Source organism: Pelodiscus sinensis, chromosome 12 (genome assembly GCF_052426305.1).
Source record: "Pelodiscus sinensis isolate ZL-2025 chromosome 12, ASM5242630v1, whole genome shotgun sequence".
NCBI classification, from domain to species: Eukaryota; Metazoa; Chordata; order Testudines; family Trionychidae; genus Pelodiscus; species Pelodiscus sinensis.
The window spans coordinates 51,451,089-51,468,621 of NC_143063.1; the positions used below are offsets into that span (position 1 = coordinate 51,451,089).

Sequence of the window (17,533 nt, forward strand, 5' to 3'; positions counted from 1 at the left end):
CTCCAGAGCTCAGTTTTATTCTCCCACACCTCACTTCCCTCTGTCCTTTATTCTCAAGCTGAGGTGTCTGCTGAGAAAAGCTGCTCTGCGTCTCCCTGGTCTGCTGGGGGGGGGGGGGGGGGGGGGGGCGCTAGCTTTGCGTCTCCCTGGTCTGCTGGGGGAAAGCAGCTAGTGCGGGGTTGCCTCACCCCGTTTGTAAGTAGGGATCCGATGTAAGTCGGATCCATGTAACCCGGGGACTGCCTGTATTTGCATATATTTGCATGTATATGCAACCACACGTAAGTTGCAGCTCTTGGCATGTGCTATGAGTATCCTTGTAGCTCCTGGAGCTTCCAAAATTGAGTAGCCCTGATCTAGATGACCCCTGACAGGTGTCTGTCCAGCCTGCTCTTCAATATCCCCAGTGATGGGGATTCCACAGCCCCCCAGGCAACTTATGCCAGTGCTTAATCCCCCTGACAGGCAGGCAGTTTTTCCTCCTGTCCAACCTAAGCCTCCCTTGCTGCAGTTTAAGCCCATTGCTGCTTGTCCTGTCCTCAGAGGCCAAGGGGAACCATTTTTCTCCCTCCTCCTTGTGACCCCCTTTTAGAACCTGAAAGCTGCTCTCATGTCCCCTCAGTCTTCTCTTTTCTGAACAAAACAAGCCCAGTTCTTTCAGCCTCCCCTCCTAGCCCCTGTTCTCTCGACCTTTCCTCATTGGGCTTGACCCTTTTGTTCGGTGAACAGGCTTGATGTCCAGCGTTGCTGTTTTGGCTCCTGCTTATCTCCCTGACTCCTTTCCCTGGACGCAAAACGTGGGAAGTTCTCTTAACGTGCCCAAGCGTGGGCAGATTCATGGATTTCAACTGTCTGCATCATTTACCCCCCCCCCCCCCCGCCATTGGCACAGCCCCAGCCCCAACCCCTACTGTTGGTAGCCGTCTGCAAGACTTCAGTGCCTTGCAGTGATGACACTTGGGGAGGCGCACGGGCACACAATGCGCATGGGCCCCATCAGCCTGCAAGGTTGTGTGTTCTGGCCAGTCCGCTTCAGCCATTCGACTCTCAGTCCTGTGGGGCCTGGGTCCCAGCTCTCACCCCCGGACACCCCTGTGCAGCGGAGGAGGGAGGGAAGCACTTGGTATCTGCAGGGAGGGGTGTGATGGTGGCTCTCTTTCCCTTGGAGGGGGGTCAGCACGCTGAGTTAGTACACCCTAGGGGCGGCAGCAAGCAGTGAGTTATTGCAGGGTTAACCCTGATGATCAGCTCTGCTACAGGCCGGGGACCGACTGGTTAAGCAGCAGTTCTACAGAAAAGGCCCTGGGGATTCCAGTGGGTGAGAAGCTGGAGATGAGTCAACAGTCGCCCTTGTAGCCAAAAGGGCTAATGGCATCTTGAGGTGCATTCGGAGTAACATTGCTAGTAGATCCGGACAAGTGATTATTCCCCTTTATTCGGCTCTGGGGAGGCCACGCCTGGAGTATTGTATCCAGTTCTGGGTCCCCCAATACAGGAAGGATGTGGACGCATTGGAGAGGGTCCAGTGGAGGCAACACAAATGATGAGGGGGCTGGAGCACATGACCTACGAGGAGACGCTGGTGGAATAAGGCTTGTTCAGTCTGCAGAAGAGAAGAGTGAGGGGGGATTTGAGAGCAGCCTGCAACTTCCTGAAGGGGGTTCAAAGAGGATGGAAAGAGGCTGTTCTCAGTGGTGGCCGATGGCAGAACAAGGAGCAATGGGCTCAAGTTGCAGTGGAGGGGGTCTAGGTCGGATATTAGGAAAAACTCTTTCCCTAGGAGGGTGGGGAAGCCCTGGGCTGGCTTCCCTGGGGAGGGGTGGAGTCTCCATCCCTAGGGGTGTTTCAGTCCCAGCTGGACAAAGCCCTGGCTGGGCTGATTGAGTGGGGCTGGTCCTGCGTTGGGCAGGGGCTGGACTTGATGGCTCCCGAGGTCTCTGCCCGCCCCGGGGTCCTGTGATCAGTTGTAAGTGTGGGGCTGGCACAAACGGTTTCGGTGGGATTCGGGGGCTGTGGAATCCGGGGCTTGCCCTGTGCTGCCGTGGTCGCTGGGACAGCGCCCCCCCCCAGCGCCAAAAGGCGCCTTTCTGTGGCTCAGCGCCAGGGCTGCAAGGCAGGGGGGTCAGCAGGCCCACTCCTTTCAAGGAGGAGTCGCTGGCCCCTGTAGTCCTGTGGTGCAGCCGCGGTGTCCGGTCTGTGCTGGCCGCCGACAGGCTCTTGGGGTGGGCCTGAGCACGTGGCAGCCCTTAATCAAACAAAACAGTCCCGTGCCCCCAGTCGCCCCTCTGCCCACGGGCAGCGCAGCCCCGCTCCCTGCTGCCTCCCCGTGCCGGCCCCAGGGGAAGGCCTCGCGCCCGGCTTTCGTCAGCATGGGGGGCGGCAGCCCCTGCAGGCCGCAGTGGAGCCTCTTCTAACTCCGGCGCTCGCGCCTCTGCCTTGTTCTTCCAGCACCTTCAGCACCACGAGAGCGGGCTTGAGGGCGAGAGCTGCTATTACCACTGTGTCCTCTGCAACTACTCCACCAAGGCCAAGCTGAACCTCCTGCAGCACGTGCGCTCCATGAAGCACCAGCGCAGCGAGAGCCTGCGCAAGTTGCAGCGCCTGCAGAAGGGCCTGCCCGAGGAAGAGGAGGACCTGGGTCAGATCTTCACCATCCGCAAGTGCCCAGCTGCTGACGCCGGTGAGTGGCACTTCCTGGCTATTGCTGTTGGCTGGCGCGTGTTCGGATGGGGCCCTGGGGACTCGCAGGATCCGCAGTTTCTCAGCCAGCTCCAGCAGGCCCTTGCCACGGTCTGGCTTCCTCTTTCACGGTGACCATTCGTGTTCCTTGCAGTAGGCGTGTAAGCCCCAGGCAGGGGCAGGGGCCCGTTGTGCTGGGAGCGGTACCGGGATATCAGAAAATATAACCCCTGCCTCAGAGAGCTTGCAGTGCAGGCCCCCCCGTGCCGACGTGAGTGCCCCTGAATTCCAGGTTGGTGAGGTGTCCGTGGGCTTCCCTAGGGGGCTAGTGGAACAGGCGAAGTACGTGCCTAGGGCCTGATCTAACTGGGGGCACCGGGGGCGAGGGACAAACTCCAGTCGCCACCTTGGACAGGTGGGTATCTGCCTTGCTGCCCTGTGCCCGTTGGCGGATTGGCCCGGGCTGGCTCAGGAGCGGGTGCGCCTGTAGACAGGCTCGGAAGGACCGTCCCACGTGCGAGGGTGCGTGGAAGAGTGGTGCTTGTGTGAGCCCGTGACAGGGAGCCAAAGGAGGGGTCGGCAGGTTGGCGAGAGCGGAATTGGACTTCACGAAAGCTTGTTGTGATTTGGACCTTTGTTGTTCTGTGTTGGAATGAAATCAAGACCGTGCAAAACTCGGAGCATGAGTGGCCCTTTCTGCCCCACAAGAGCCGATAGGCAGTAACCGGTGTTGTGGAGACCCTGGCCAGCGTGCCCACTCTGCCTGACTCAGGCAGGGTTGGGGCTCTCCCGCATCCCAAGCGAGTGTGCTGGCCGCTGGCCTTACGGGCTGTTTCTCTCGCTCTGCTTTTGACTGGAAACTCCCTCCTGGAGCTGAGCCGCCTTCCCCACCGAAGGTTTGGTTTGGGCTAATTAGCGTTTTTGGTAAACAAAGAAATGAACGTGCCTGTCAGCAGATCCCCGAGCAGCCCTCTTCTGGGGACAGGCCGGAAGCTGATCTCGGTGCAGCCAGGAACGTCTGCTTGAGCACTTGCGCTCTCTGGGCAGTACAAAAGGAGCTCTTAGGGATGTGTGGGTGGCTGGAGGGTTTGGTTGCTGATGTGCCTGTTGATCAAAGAGGAATGGAAATGCCTGAAAATACCCAGGAACTGGCCTGCAGGCTCAGGGGCTTTGTGGAGGCTGAGAGGAGGGTATCTATCCAGTGACTCCCCCGCTTTCCCCTGGGGCTGCATTAGTGGCGTCAGCTCCTTGGCTTTCCTTTATGGCGGGAGGAGGTGGTGTAGCAACAGATTTGGGTTCCGCCGGAGAAGACCTTTTGAATTCCCAGTGCAGTGTATGGACTAGTCGCGCAGCTCTGTGTGTTCTGCAGCATGCGAGGCCTGGGTCCTCTGGGCTGTGTAAAGGCTTGGAAGCCTCTTTTCTCCACATTTGTCTTTGGTTTTCTCTTTAGACTTTCAGGACTTACCTGTTTCCTGGAAGACCCTATGGCTGCTGGGGACCTGTTAGGATTAGCACAGCCTGGGTTCTACGGAAGTGTAACCTGGTAGCGGAGAAGGAAAGGATTTTAGAGAGCTCCAAACTTGTCTTTTTTCCACACGTATTTACCTAAAAACCTTGCAGGCCTCGGGGGAGAATCTTCCCGTGATAAAGCGTCAGCGGTGGTAGAATCCTTGAGCCGTGGGGCTTGCAGGGGCCACAAGGGCCTGTCTAGTGTAACCCCGGCCAGGGGGCTGGCCGTGTTGTGTGCCAACCACCTCCAGTGGCGCAGCTTGCGCAGCCTCCCTTCGCTCTGTCCCGTTCTCCTGCTCTGCTGGCAGGAAGTTTTCACGAGACTCCAGCTGACTCTGCTGGGCTGTGCTCAGCCCATTGCCTCTAGTCCTGTCTTCTGTGGCAAGAGCACAACTTCCCGCCTTCTGATGACAGCTTCTCAAATATTGGAATATCATGGCCCCGCTTCCTCTCCCCTTTTCCCAGCTACCCCGGGGTGGGGAACCCTTTTCGTGTCCGGGGCACAGTCGAGAGCCACGCCCAAGTGACCCCACCCGCACCTGGCTCCTTTCTGGTTCCTCGCCATCCGTTCCATCCAGCGGTGGCTGACACGCACCCGGTTCTCCAGCTGAGGCCTGGCCAGTGCCACACAGAGCGGCGCTATGCATGCTGTGCGCGGCTCGTGCAGCCTGCCATTGCCTCTGCGTTGTTCGCAACAGAGCGTGAGCTCTCCCCCCGGCAGTAGTTACTCTTTGTGGTCATTCTCCAGTGGGTATCCGCCTGGCGGTAGTTCCCCCAAGCCACGCTTCGCCAGCTTACCGTCAGCGTGCCATGGGTGGGGAGTGGTGCGGAGGTCCAGCACGTTCCCTCGCTACCAAAGGAGGCAGCCTGCCAAAGGGCGAAATCAAGCTGGTCTGGCAGGATTTGCTGTTAGTAACTCCAGGCTGGCTGCTCATGGTCACCCCTTCAGCCTCCAGGGTCCCGCCAACGGAAGGCTTCCTGCACCGCTCTAGTGGCTTCCCACCCAGCTCGCCCCGCCCCGCCCCTGCACTACATTAGCCCTTCTGCAGTGCTCCGGGATCCTCCTTTCACCCCTGCTCTCACTCCTATCCGGGGCCCTGCAAAGCCCCAACAGCCGTTCCTAATGGCTCTGGGTCTCTCGCTGGAAACATGCAGGGGAATCTCTTTACCTAAGAAAGCTGCAGAGGAGGAGCCAGCCCCTTTTGCGGGGCAGCTCAATGCTCCGGGCTCAGTTGCAAGGACCGTCCCAGCCGCCCTTGAGAGAAGTGCATGCGTGGGACTCCAGGGGCGTGCCAGGCTGTCGGGCCCCCAGCGGAATAAAGCAGCCGAGCTGGCGCGTGGCTGAGGAGGTGCAGAACCGGAGTGGAGCCTCGATAATCTTGCCTGCCTTCGCTCGCGGGCTGCCCCAGAGGGCACCAGGTGCGTGCTGGACCACGCCCCGTTCTCTGCGTGACCGCGCAGAGGGACCCTGGCTGGGGCTGGTGCTTTAGCTCTCCTGCCAAGCCCACTTCCAGTGCCGCCACCCCCACCTCCCGGCTGGAGGAGATTGCCCAGCCTGGCGGTCGGCACAGCCAGGGCAGCAGTCTCGGCACCTGCTCCGGCACTAACAGACGCCCCGTAGACGCAGCGGCATGGGCTCCGTAGCCCCGTCCTTCCTAGTCTGCAGAGCCCCGGCGTGCAGGCGCTGGCCCGCAGCAGACGGGACCGGAGGTATTTCAGCAGGAAGGAGACAGTCCGAGGGGCTGAAACGGAACAGACTGCAAGCTCCATCTACACAGCCAGTGGCAGCCTGCGGCCGGCCTCAGCCCTGTCTGGCAATGGCTGGCCAGCACCGCTCTGGAGACTCATGCACCATAATGTGTCTGTGCCTGGCACGAATGGGACCATGGTCCCTGGTCTGACCTGTTGAAATCGGGCCCCCATAGTGCTGCGGGGCCACTTCTCAGAATGGCCCCTGGATCCATCTGTGCTGAGTCCAGGGCTGAGGGTCTGCCACCACCTCCTCCTGAGAACCACATACCCAGCTCAGCCAGTGGGGCGAGGGCCTGGTACCGTCGCCTCCCTGTGCTTGGCATGGGCAGGCCGGAAGGCAGGCATCCAGCCACCAGCTCGCGCAGCCTGAGGTGTATCTCTCAGCCCCCTTGCCCAGGTTGGAGTCAGTGCTCCCTTCACAGACACAGACGTGTTTGCGTCGTGCGCCGGCCGTGCACTGCCTGGAAGGTTGTCTGCCTTCCCTCTGGACCTCGCTTCCCTCTGCCCTGTCTTGCTGGGTGTGTTCATCCCCCCAGAGTTCATCTCACTGGCGTTCTCGCGGAGGTGACTCAGATCTTTGTGCAGACCCACACCTGAGCCTAGTCTTGAGTGCTTTCTCCTGGATAGTTTGTCGGTAGCGGAGACGTTCCTAAGTTCTCTGTGCTCTCTCTTCTGCCCCGGGCTCCTGGAAATTCTCGCGCTCTTTCCCCTTACAGTAGGCAGGTGTAAGACGATAGACACTTTTACACAGCCACAGTCCCGCTATCCCTTGCCAGCCGTGGGCTCTGCCACCTGAGGTCTCTTCTGGCCCCGTGATTCTGTGAACTGAGGCACTGAGCCATGCAGCTCCTCAGTCTTCCTCCTCTTTGGCCACACGGACACGCACTTGGACCCCTTTCAGTAGGATCCCAGTATCCCGCCCTTGGCCTGTGTTCCCTTCAGCTGAGCGCTTGGGTGTCCTCCCAGGAGAGATTCAGATGCCACCCAGCTGATGAGCAGAGCGCCCGCAGTGTCACAACTGGCAGCCTGTGTTTTACTGGCGGTACACAGCTGCACATGCTTCAGTGCACAGAACAAAGTGTATTGTGCACATGGATGGAATAATTAGCAGGGCCCTCAGTGTCTTTCGGCGCCTCTGCTGACTCCCCAGAGAACGGGAAACTTCGTGTTTTCACCTTCAGAGCTCCAGCCCTAGTGACATCCGTCCCCTGCTCTGAACAGGGCCAGGCCGTTCCCTTCTCCCGCCCTCTGCCCCACGCGTGGGACGCCGCTCTAAGCAGCACCCTGTGGTCATTCAAGCCCGTCCCAAGCACTGCTTTTGTGGGTCTAACTTGCTGTGGATCACACACCTCCACGCAGCCCTCCCCCTGTGGATTTCCCAGGGCAGCCTGTGCTCTCTGCCTGCCCGTCCGGCTGTAAGAGCCCCGGGAAGCGGCTGTTGTGCAGCACTGAGCATATCAGCGCTAGACACTAACCCTCTGCCGTGCAGGCTGCAGCTGTGTCTTGGTTGCTCCTCCAGATACCCGTCAGCGACACTGAGGTGCTGCAGCCGGGCTTGCTGCTTGCACATGGCCGTGCAGTGCTCAGCGTAATGGGCCTCCGTCTGCGCTGCGGAGTAGTCGGGGAGGAAGCTAGCAGGGCCCTTGGGCAGAGAGGGGAGGGGGGGGGGGCAGGCTTATCTGGAGCGAAAGGGTTCAGTTTGACAGGGAATCTCTAAATGCGTTCTGCTCTGAGCTGGAGCAGATGTCACCACTGGACTTGCTGCGAAGCCAACGCTCCCCTCGCTCTGGATTCAAGGGGGAGTTGGTGAGTTCGGTCCGGAGGAGGAAACATGCGAGGGACCGCACGGCGCTTTCTTCAGGCTCTCGGGTGGCGAGTTGTCCTTAGCGCTCGGTTGCCGCCTTCACTCGCTCGGGCAATGCCTCAGCCTTCCAGGCCTGCGTGCTCCTCTCAGGCGTGACGTGTCCGCGGGCCCAGGTCGCCCCTCCCTACAAAGCAAAGCAGAGACAAGCACAGGAGCGTCCCACGTGCTGTGGCTGCGCAAATGCTGCCAGAGGCGGCTAAGATGAGTGACTGGAGTATAAATACTGGGCTTCCCCTTCAGCGTGTGGGACAGAGCCGTGTAAACGAGTCAGTGTCCGGTTGACATTTTACCTTGCACTGACGTCACTCGCGCCTTTTATGCAGCCTGCTGTAAAACTAGGCAAATCTCTGAACGAGTTCATGAACCCCCGCAAGGCCTCTGTGTAGCCCTGGGGGGATGTGCCCCCCGGCAGAGAACCACTGCTCTATGGTAGACACCAGCTGGGAGTCTGCAGTGCCCAGCATGTCTGAAAACCTCCCCTCGTGTTCATAACGCAGTCTCCTCGATGTGTGTCTGTGTGTGCGCACCCATCGGGTGTTTGTGGCTCCGCTCTAGAGGGCCGCTACGCACCCGTGTGTTTGTGTGTAGAGGAAGAGGAGCATCTTGTTACCGTAGCCTCAGTACTCCGAATACCCAGTTCGGTCCCATCTGCACTTCAGTGACCATTCTCCCGCCCGGCTTGTTAGGGCGACCAGATGTCTTAATTTTACAGGGGCGGTCCTGAGAGTTGGGCCTCTTCCTCAAGTAGGTGCCTGTTCCCTCCCGCCCCACCCTGAATTTTCACACTTGCTTCCTGGTCGCTCTTCGTACGGGGCCTGCTTTGGTAAGCCGGTCAGTGCTCCTCTCCTCGTTGCCGACCCCGTGCGGAATACATGTTCTGTGCACCGAGGCCTGGGCGAATGGGCACCACCAGGAGAAACACTAGAGCCCGGAAACCTTCCAGTTCCGCAACCCCGGCCACAGGGCTCCCCTCAGCACTTTGCCAGAGGGACGCGGGGTCCCTGCAGCCACCCAGAGCTTGCTCCCCACTGGCCCCTCTCCTGGGGGAGCCTAACACCTCTCATGGGAAGTGCCGCCTCCACCTTGCTGTCACATGACCCTCGGTCACCTGACACAAGCCCGGTGCGTGGGAGGGCGTGTGGCCGAGATGACTGACACGGCCTTTAACTGGCACAGCTCAGCAGCTGAGTGCAGCCGGGGGCTTCGCCTCGCTTACTCCCAAGGCCTGTGAGCTCTGTTGTTGGCCCAGGCAGGGAGGGGAAACCAGCACTGGGAGCGCAGAGGCCTGGGCGGCTCCTTCCTTCCCGCCCTTCAGGGGCAGGGTTATTGCCGAGGTGGGGACACGGTGGGCAGAGGTAGCGTGGAGGAGGCGTGGGGGCTGGCGCTGTGGTAACGGAAGCCGATCTGCTCAGTTCCATACAACCAGACAGATGGGCGCACCCAAAGGGAGGACACCCACAGCACAGATTGAAGAATCTGCGCCGTGGCTAGGTGCCGACGCCCACAGCAAAGACCGAAGAATCTGCGCCGTGGCTAGGTGCCGATGCCCACAGCAAAGATCAAAGAATCTGCGCCGTGGCTAGGTGCCAATGCCCACGGCAAAGACCGAAGAATCTGCGCCGTGGCTAGGTGCCAATGCCCACGGCAAAGACCGAAGAATCTGCGCCGTGGCTAGGTGCCGACGTCCACGGCAAAGACCAAAGAATCTGCGCCGTGGCTAGGTGCCGACGCCCACGGCAAAGACCGAAGAATCTGCGCCGTGGCTAGGTGCCAATGCCCACGGCAAAGACCGAAGAATCTGCGCCGTGGCTAGGTGCCGACGTCCACGGCAAAGACCAAAGAATCTGCGCCGTGGCTAGGTGCCAATGCCCACGGCAAAGACCGAAGAATCTGCGCCGTGTCTAGGTGCCGACGCCCACGGCAAAGACCAAAGAATCTGCGCCGTGGCTAGGTGCCAATGCCCACGGCAAAGACTGAAGAATCTGCGCCGTGGCTAGGTGCCAACGCCCACGGCAAAGACCAAAGAATCTGCGCCGTGGCTAGGTGCCAACGCCCACGGCAAAGACCAAAGAATCTGCGCCATGGCTAGGTGCCGACGCCCACGGCAAAGACCAAAGAATCTGCGCCGTGGCTAGGTGCCGACGCCCACGGCAAAGACCAAAGAATCTGCGCCGTGTCTAGGTGCCGACGCCCACAGCAAAGACCAAAGAATCTGCGCCGTGGCTAGGTGCCGACGCCCACAGCAAAGACCAAAGAATCTGCGCCGTGGCTAGGTGCCGACGCCCACGGCAAAGACCGAAGAATCTGCGCCGTGTCTAGGTGCCGACGCCCACAGCAAAGACCGAAGAATCTGCGCCGTGTCTAGGTGCCGACGCCCACAGCAAAGACCGAAGAATCTGCGCCGTGGCTAGGTGCCGACGCCCACGGCAAAGACCGAAGAATCTGCGCCGTGGCTAGGTGCCGACGCCCACGGCAAAGACCGAAGAATCTGCGCCGTGGCTAGGTGCCGACGCCCACGGCAAAGACCGAAGAATCTGCGCCGTGGCTAGGTGCCGACGCCCACGGCAAAGACCGAAGAATCTGCGCCGTGGCTAGGTGCCGACGCCCACGGCAAAGACCGAAGAATCTGCGCCGTGGCTAGGTGCCGACGCCCACGGCAAAGACCGAAGAATCTGCGCCGTGGCTAGGTGCCGACGCCCACGGCAAAGACCGAAGAATCTGCGCCGTGGCTACGTGCCGACGCCCACGGCAAAGACCGAAGAATCTGCGCCGTGGCTACGTGCCGACGCCCACGGCAAAGACCGAAGAATCTGCGCCGTGGCTAGGTGCCGACGCCCACGGCAAAGACCGAAGAATCTGCGCCGTGGCTAGGTGCCGACGCCCACGGCAAAGACCGAAGAATCTGCGCCGTGGCTAGGTGCCGACGCCCACGGCAAAGACCGAAGAATCTGCGCCGTGTCTAGGTGCCGACGCCCACGGTAAAGACCGAAGAATCTGCGCCGTGGCTAGGTGCCGACGCCCACGGCAAAGACCGAAGAATCTGCGCCGTGGCTAGGTGCCGACGCCCACGGTAAAGACCAAAGAATCTGCGCCGTGGCTAGGTGCCGACGCCCACAGCAAAGACCGAAGAATCTGCGCCGTGGCTAGGTGCCGACGCCCACGGCAAAGACCGAAGAATCTGCGCCGTGGCTAGGTGCCGACGCCCACGGCAAAGACCGAAGAATCTACGCCGTGGCTAGGTGCCGACGCCCACGGCAAAGACCGAAGAATCTGCGCCGTGGCTAGGTGCCGACGCCCACGGCAAAGACCGAAGAATCTGCGCCGTGGCTAGGTGCCGACGCCCACGGCAAAGACCGAAGAATCTGCGCCGTGTCTAGGTGCCGACGCCCACGGCAAAGACCGAAGAATCTGCGCCGTGGCTAGGTGCCGACGCCCACGGCAAAGACCGAAGAATCTGCGCCGTGGCTAGGTGCCGACGCCCACGGCAAAGACCGAAGAATCTGCGCCGTGGCTAGGTGCCGACGCCCACGGCAAAGACCGAAGAATCTGCGCCGTGGCTAGGTGCCGACGCCCACGGCAAAGACCGAAGAATCTGCGCCGTGGCTAGGTGCCGACGCCCACGGCAAAGACCGAAGAATCTGCGCCGTGGCTAGGTGCCGACGCCCACGGCAAAGACCGAAGAATCTGCGCCGTGGCTAGGTGTCGACGCCCACGGCAAAGACCGAAGAATCTGCGCCGTGGCTAGGTGCCGACGCCCACGGCAAAGACCGAAGAATCTGCGCCGTGGCTAGGTGCCGACGCCCACGGCAAAGACCGAAGAATCTGCGCCGTGGCTAGGTGCCGACGCCCACGGCAAAGACCGAAGAATCTGCGCCGTGGCTAGGTGCCGACGCCCACGGCAAAGACCGAAGAATCTGCGCCGTGGCTAGGTGCCGACGCCCACGGCAAAGACCGAAGAATCTGCGCCGTGGCTAGGTGCCGACGCCCACGGCAAAGACCGAAGAATCTGCGCCGTGGCTAGGTGCCGACTAGTGCTTGCAGCCTCGCTCCTGGAGAAACCCAGGCCTGGCGCAGGTTTTACCAGGCACTCGGCGGTTGCGTATGCTGCCGCCAGACACCCACGGCTGCCCCGTGCCGGCTACATGGCCTGGCAGGGCTTTAGCACAGGGGCTCTTCAGCTGCCGTGCCAGAGCTTCCTGCCTGAGCTGTGGCCACAGCCCTGGGACCCCGCACCTCACAGGGCCTAGGGCCCGGGCTTGTCTGAGCTCAAGAGCCCCTTGGCCAGAGCCAGCTGGCCCGGGCCAGCCACAGGTGTGTGGCCTCCCTTGCAGCGAGGGCAAGCTCTCGGCAGCGTCAGGAATCTAGCCCTGCCTTCCGGAGGGGAAGGCGGCTGTGCTGGCTAGCTCCCGGCTCTTGCGAGACAGAAGCCCTCGGGGCAATGGGGAAGAGGAGCCCAGGCGGGAGGAACATGGCATGTGAGGGAGGACGAGGCTTCACGTCTCCACCCTCCAGTCCTACTCGGGGTTGAACAGAAGCTGGTGCAGGTGCTGGTGCTGCGGCCCCACCTGGTCAGGATGCACCGCAGCCCCGGCCGTGTGCCTGGGGCCGTCGGCACAGTGGGACTATTGCCTGGCGCTTGCAAGGGTGGCTGCGTGTCAGAGAAGGGGTGTAGAACAGCCTGGGCTGCCTGTAGACTTGCCCTGTGTCTATTTCTCAGTCCCCTAAAGCATTTGGCTTAATTAGTCCTCTAACAATCTCCAAAGGTCAGGGCCAATTGCCTGTTCGTTTACATTTGTAATTGTGATGGTTCTTGATTGCCCGTGATTTGCCGCTCCTTCCCTGCCACCCCCGACAGACAGACTCCCGGAAGGAGGGGGCACGCACGCACACACACGCACTAGTGCAAGAGGCGCCCTTGTGGCCACAGGGACCTTTCCCCTCACCTGTGCTGATGACACAGACGTCCCGGGAACTGCGGTGCCTGCTCTGGAGACGGGCGGGTGCTCCAGTCCCCTCCCCATGGAGGGACAACGAAACCCCTGGGCCCAGACCCCAGGCAGGAAACCGCGCCCCGTGGCCTGGAGCCTTTGCGAGCGGGAGCGTTGAAGGCCATTGTGCCCCCCTTGCTCGGGGCAGCAGACGGGAGATGGGCCTCTGCCGGGCTCTCGCTGGTACTGACCGAGAGGGTGTCTTCAGGGCCAAGCATGCTCTTCTGTCGGATCTTTGCGCCTCCGGGCCCTGCTGTTCACCGCAGACGCCCACGGCCCAGCTTGCTGCCCACTTCCCTGAGCAGCGAGGCTGAGGGGCGGGCAAGGCAGAGCTTCCCTAGGCTAGCCCCAGGCCCGCGGCGTGCGTTTCTGCAGTAGGGAGCGACAGCAGCCCCCCACGTTCAGCAGCAAAAGCGAACTTGCTCCTGCAGCCGCACGGGCACGAAGTCCCGGCAAAGACTGAAATGCTGGTTTCGCGGGGGGGGGGGGGGGGCTGTTACTCGGCGGCGCAGCTGTTGAAACGGCCCCTACACACTGTGGCAGGGACGCCCTGTGTGTGGACAGGGCCTGGCCGAGAGACGCATGCAAGTTAACTGTCTTCGGCCCGCTGGGGAGGCAGCCTCCCCGCCAGGCTGCGGGCTCACAGCCAGCCCTAGTGCTCAGGTTGCAGAGCCGTGCGGCTCAGGGTTTGCAGATGTGCATGCAGCTCGGGGCAGCGCCGTGGCCCCCTGTTCCTGGCCCCCCCAGGGTCTGTTGAGACCCGGCTCTAGACACCAGGCTGCCACTGCTGGGGGCCCCGGGAGACAGCCATCTTTGAAAGCTTGCTGCAAATGTCCGCTCTGACTCTGGCCTTCTCTCCTTCCCCCTCCTTGTGCCCGTCCTCGCCGCTGCTGGCTCTAGGGCTGCGCGCTGTCTTCATGGACGGGCGGACAAGGTGGGACTGGGGGAGTTAAGGCGGAGCAGTGCCCCCCAACCATGGGCATGTGCATTGCCCCGGAGCAGCGGGAGGGCGGAGGGCGCGCGGCCCCGGTCTCCCTGGCCCCGGAGCAGCGGGAGGGCGGAGGGCGCGCGGCCCCGGTCTCCCTGGCCCCGGAGCAGCGGGAGGGCGGAGGGCACGCGGCCCCGGTCTCCCTGGCCCCAGAGCAGCGGGAGGGCGGAGGGCGCGCGGCCCCGGTCTCCCTGGCCCCAGAGCAGCGGGAGGGCGGAGGGCGCGCAGCCCCAGTCTCCCTGGCCCCAGAGCAGCGGGAGGGCGGAGGGCGCGTGGCCCCAGTCTCCCTGGCCCCAGAGCAGCGGGAGGGTGGAGGGCGCGCAGCCCCAGTCTCCCTGGCCCCAGAGCAGCGGGAGGGCGGAGGGCTTGTGGCCCCAGTCTCCCTGGCCCCAGAGCAGCGGGAGGGCGGAGGGCGCGCGGCCCCAGTCTCCCTGGCCCCAGAGCAGCGGGAGGGCGGAGGGCTCATGGCCCCGGTCTCCCTGGCCCCGGAGCAGCGGGAGGGCGGAGGGCTCGTGGCCCCGATCTCCCTGGTCCCGGAGCAGCGGGAGGGCGGAGGGCGCGCGGCCCCAGTCTCCCTGGCCCCGGAGCAGCGGGAGGGCGGAGGGCTCGTGGCCCCGGAGCAGCGGGAGGGCAGAGGGTGCGCGGCGGCAGCACTGCCCTAGGATGCCTGCAGTCGGCCTTGGGGGCGGACTGTGGGTGGGGCCAGGCTGACGGTTTGGGAAGGCAGAGACGTCGCCCGCCTAGGATACCGGCTGGCCATGCCGGCTCCTTTATCTCAGCTCGTTCTCTCTCCCTTCCCTTCCGCAGAGTGCGTGTCTCTGCCTCCTCTCTGCGCCTCCCTTCCCCGCTGGGTCCCCTCCGTCTGGTATCATTTACACCTGGTCCCTCCCTTCTGGCTTTGCTGCCGTCCATTCTGTGCCAGCCTCTGGCTCCGCCTCTCCCCGGTCTTCCCCGATTTCCTAAAAGTACAGTGTGTGGAGCTTTTCCGAGAGGTACAAGCGGGCATCTGTGGCTGGCCCGTGGGCAGCTTTCGAGCTGGGGCCAGGCTTTCGTGGGGGCTGGGGCAAGGCTGTGGAGCAAAGAACTAAGGATCATCCCTCCCCTCACCACCTGCGCCAGCCCAGCCCCTCGGCAGCCTGGCACCGCACGCTGGAAACGTCCCGGGGCGAGGGTGAGAGAACAGACCTGCGAGGTGGACGTTCGTTGCAGCACTTTGTGGCTGTCCCCCCATGCGCCGGCGGGGGGGCACGCAGGGGCCCGGCGACTTGCCGACGTCTCATGCAGTCTGGTGAGGGCCGTAGCTGCCGCGCAGTCCCGCTCCCACTGCGTTCGGAGGGCACCTGGCCCGGCAGCGCCGAGGGCAGCCTGAGGCCCTGCGTGGGACGGGACGGGGCTGGCTCTGAGCAGGAAGGTCATTGCCTGCCGCTCCTTTTAGACACACTAACAGACGGGTCTGTGCTGCCTCGAGAGTCCTGCGCAGAAACATGTTCAAATCCCGCCCCCGCCCAGAGACGGGCCCTACAAAAGCACCGGCTGCCAGAGGCTGAATTCTGTTGCCAGGGTTCCATGTTCGAAAGATGAACTCAAAGCACCGCAGAGTTCCTGGGGGGCAGGCGTGCATGTGCTCCCCACACGTAGCGGCTTCCGCCTGCCTGCGAAGCAGCAGTGTGGGGGGCAGGGAGCAGGTGGCCCCGAGGAGAGCCAGCTTCAAAGTGGGCTCCCCACGAACCAGCTCTCGCCTGCCCCCATCAGAGGCAGCAGCGTGGGGGTGGGGGCAGGCAGGGGGCTCCACAGATCCGGCACTTGTGGGGAGCCAGCTTAAAATCTGGCTTCTCTCGGGCACTGGCTCCTGCCTCCCCCCCGACGCAGAGGCAGCAAGAGGGTAGTGCGTGTAGTCGGCACGCCCGGGCGTCTGGTGCTTGCCCTCCCAGCCCCGAGTGCTTCCCTCAGCTGTCTGGCAGGCCCACATGGCTCAGGCGATCTTGCGACGGCGCGCTCTGCGGGACGCTCGCGCAGCAGGGTCCCCCGACAGGCGTGGAGAGGGATGCTGCCGGGCTTTGCGTTAGCCTCCGAGTTACTGTTTCCCCATCCCGAGAATGGGGCCGTGCCTCGGGTGGGTGCTGAGAGGAGCGTCAAGAGACAGGCCGCGGGCCTGGGGGCAATGGCGGGTCTCGCGGGAAATCACATCTGGCCGTTTGTTTGGAAACACGGGGATGTTCTTGTCCGCTCTTGGTCTCCAGCAAGCTCTGCCCCGCCCCTTCTGCTTTCCCTGCCTTCCGGCGGGCACACGCATGCAGTGCCTGGCTGCTGCCGTGCGAGCCCGAGGCGATGGGCCTGGCGCCGACAGTGTGCTCCTACATCTGGCGGCGGCACGCTGCCTTTGGGCGTCTCTGCCGGCGTGGACTGCGAAGGGGAGGAGAGCAGTCGTGTGCCCGGTCGGGGGCGAGCCAGGGCGGGGAGGCGGTCTCTCTCCAGGGTCGGGACGGCTCAGTCCTTGGAATTCTGGGGGTTAAAGTTTGTGCCGGGTAAGGCAGGAGGCTGGGCAGCAGGGAGCAGGAGGGACGCCGGGGCTTGGTGAAAGGCTGGGCCGGGGGGCGCCTGGCGGGAAGGAAGCGGGTAGGAGCTGGGCTGCAGGGAGCAGGAGGGACGCCGGGGCTTGGCGAAAGGCTGGGGCGGGAGGCGCCTGGTGGGAAGGAGCTGGGCTGCAGGGAGCAGGAGGGACGCCGGGGCTTGGCGAAAGGCTGGGGCGGGAGGCGCCTGGCGGGAAGGAGCTGGGCTGCAGGGAGCAGGAGGGACGCCGGGGCTTGGCGAAAGGCTGGGCCGGGAGGCGCCTGGCGGGTAGGAGCTGGGCTGCAGGGAGCAGGAGGGACGCCGGGGCTTGGCGAAAGGCTGGGGCGGGAGGCGCCTGGCGGGTAGGAGCTGGGCAGCAGGGAGCAGGAGGGATGCCGGGGCTTGGCAAAAGGCTGGGCCGGGAGGCGCCTGGTGGGAAGGAGCTGGGCTGCAGGGAGCAGGAGGGACGCCGGGGCTTGGCGAAAGGCTGGGCCGGGAGGCGCCTGGCAGGAAGGAAGCGGGTAGGAGCTGGGCTGCAGGGAGCAGGAGAGACGCCGGGGCTTGGCGAAAGGCTGGGCCGGGAGGCGCCTGGCGGGAAGGAAGCGGGTAGGAGCTGGGCTGCAGGGAGCAGGAGAGACGCCGGGGCTTGGCGAAAGGCTGGGCCGGGAGGCGCCTGGCGGGAAGGAAGCGGGTAGGAGCTGGGCTGCAGGGAGCAGGAGAGACGCCGGGGCTTGGCGAAAGGCTGGGCCGGGAGGCGCCTGGCGGGAAGGAAGCGGGTAGGAGCTGGGCTGCAGGGAGCAGGAGGGGCGCCTGGCGGGAAGGAAGCGGGTAGGAGCTGGGCTGCAGGGAGCAGGAGAGACGCCGGGGCTTGGTGAAAGGCTGGGCCGGGAGGCGCCTGGCGGGTAGGAGCTGGGCAGCAGGGAGCAGGAGGGACGCCGGGGCTTGGTGAAAGGCTGGGCCGGGAGGCGCCTGGCAGGAAGGAAGCGGGTAGGAGCTGGGCTGCAGGGAGCAGGAGGGGCGCCTGGCGGGAAGGAAGCGGGTAGGAGCTGGGCTAAGGCCGGCCAATGGCGCGCTGTGACGCCACCGAAGTGTGGGGGATCTCGTAAGCCCCCCTGCAGCGCCAGCAGACACTTGTCAGTGGAGCCGGGGGCTTTCACCAGCGAGCAGGCGGGGAAGCTCTGCCCGCCGACTTGCTGCGGATTG

At 63.4% G+C, this 17,533-nt stretch overlaps 1 protein-coding gene across 4 annotated transcripts in view; it reads left to right on the forward strand.

The window, feature by feature from the left end:
* The window catches only part of ZFHX3 (zinc finger homeobox 3), an 866,714-nt gene that overhangs the window by 750,202 nt on the left and 98,979 nt on the right, over positions 1 to 17,533 (forward strand). For all 4 annotated transcript variants that reach the window (XM_075939759.2, XM_075939762.2, XM_089781574.1 and 1 more), the window contains one exon: positions 2,449 to 2,680. In XM_075939759.2, the coding sequence (XP_075795874.2) occupies positions 2,449 to 2,680 (232 nt within the window). The remainder of the gene's footprint in view (positions 1 to 2,448; positions 2,681 to 17,533) is intronic.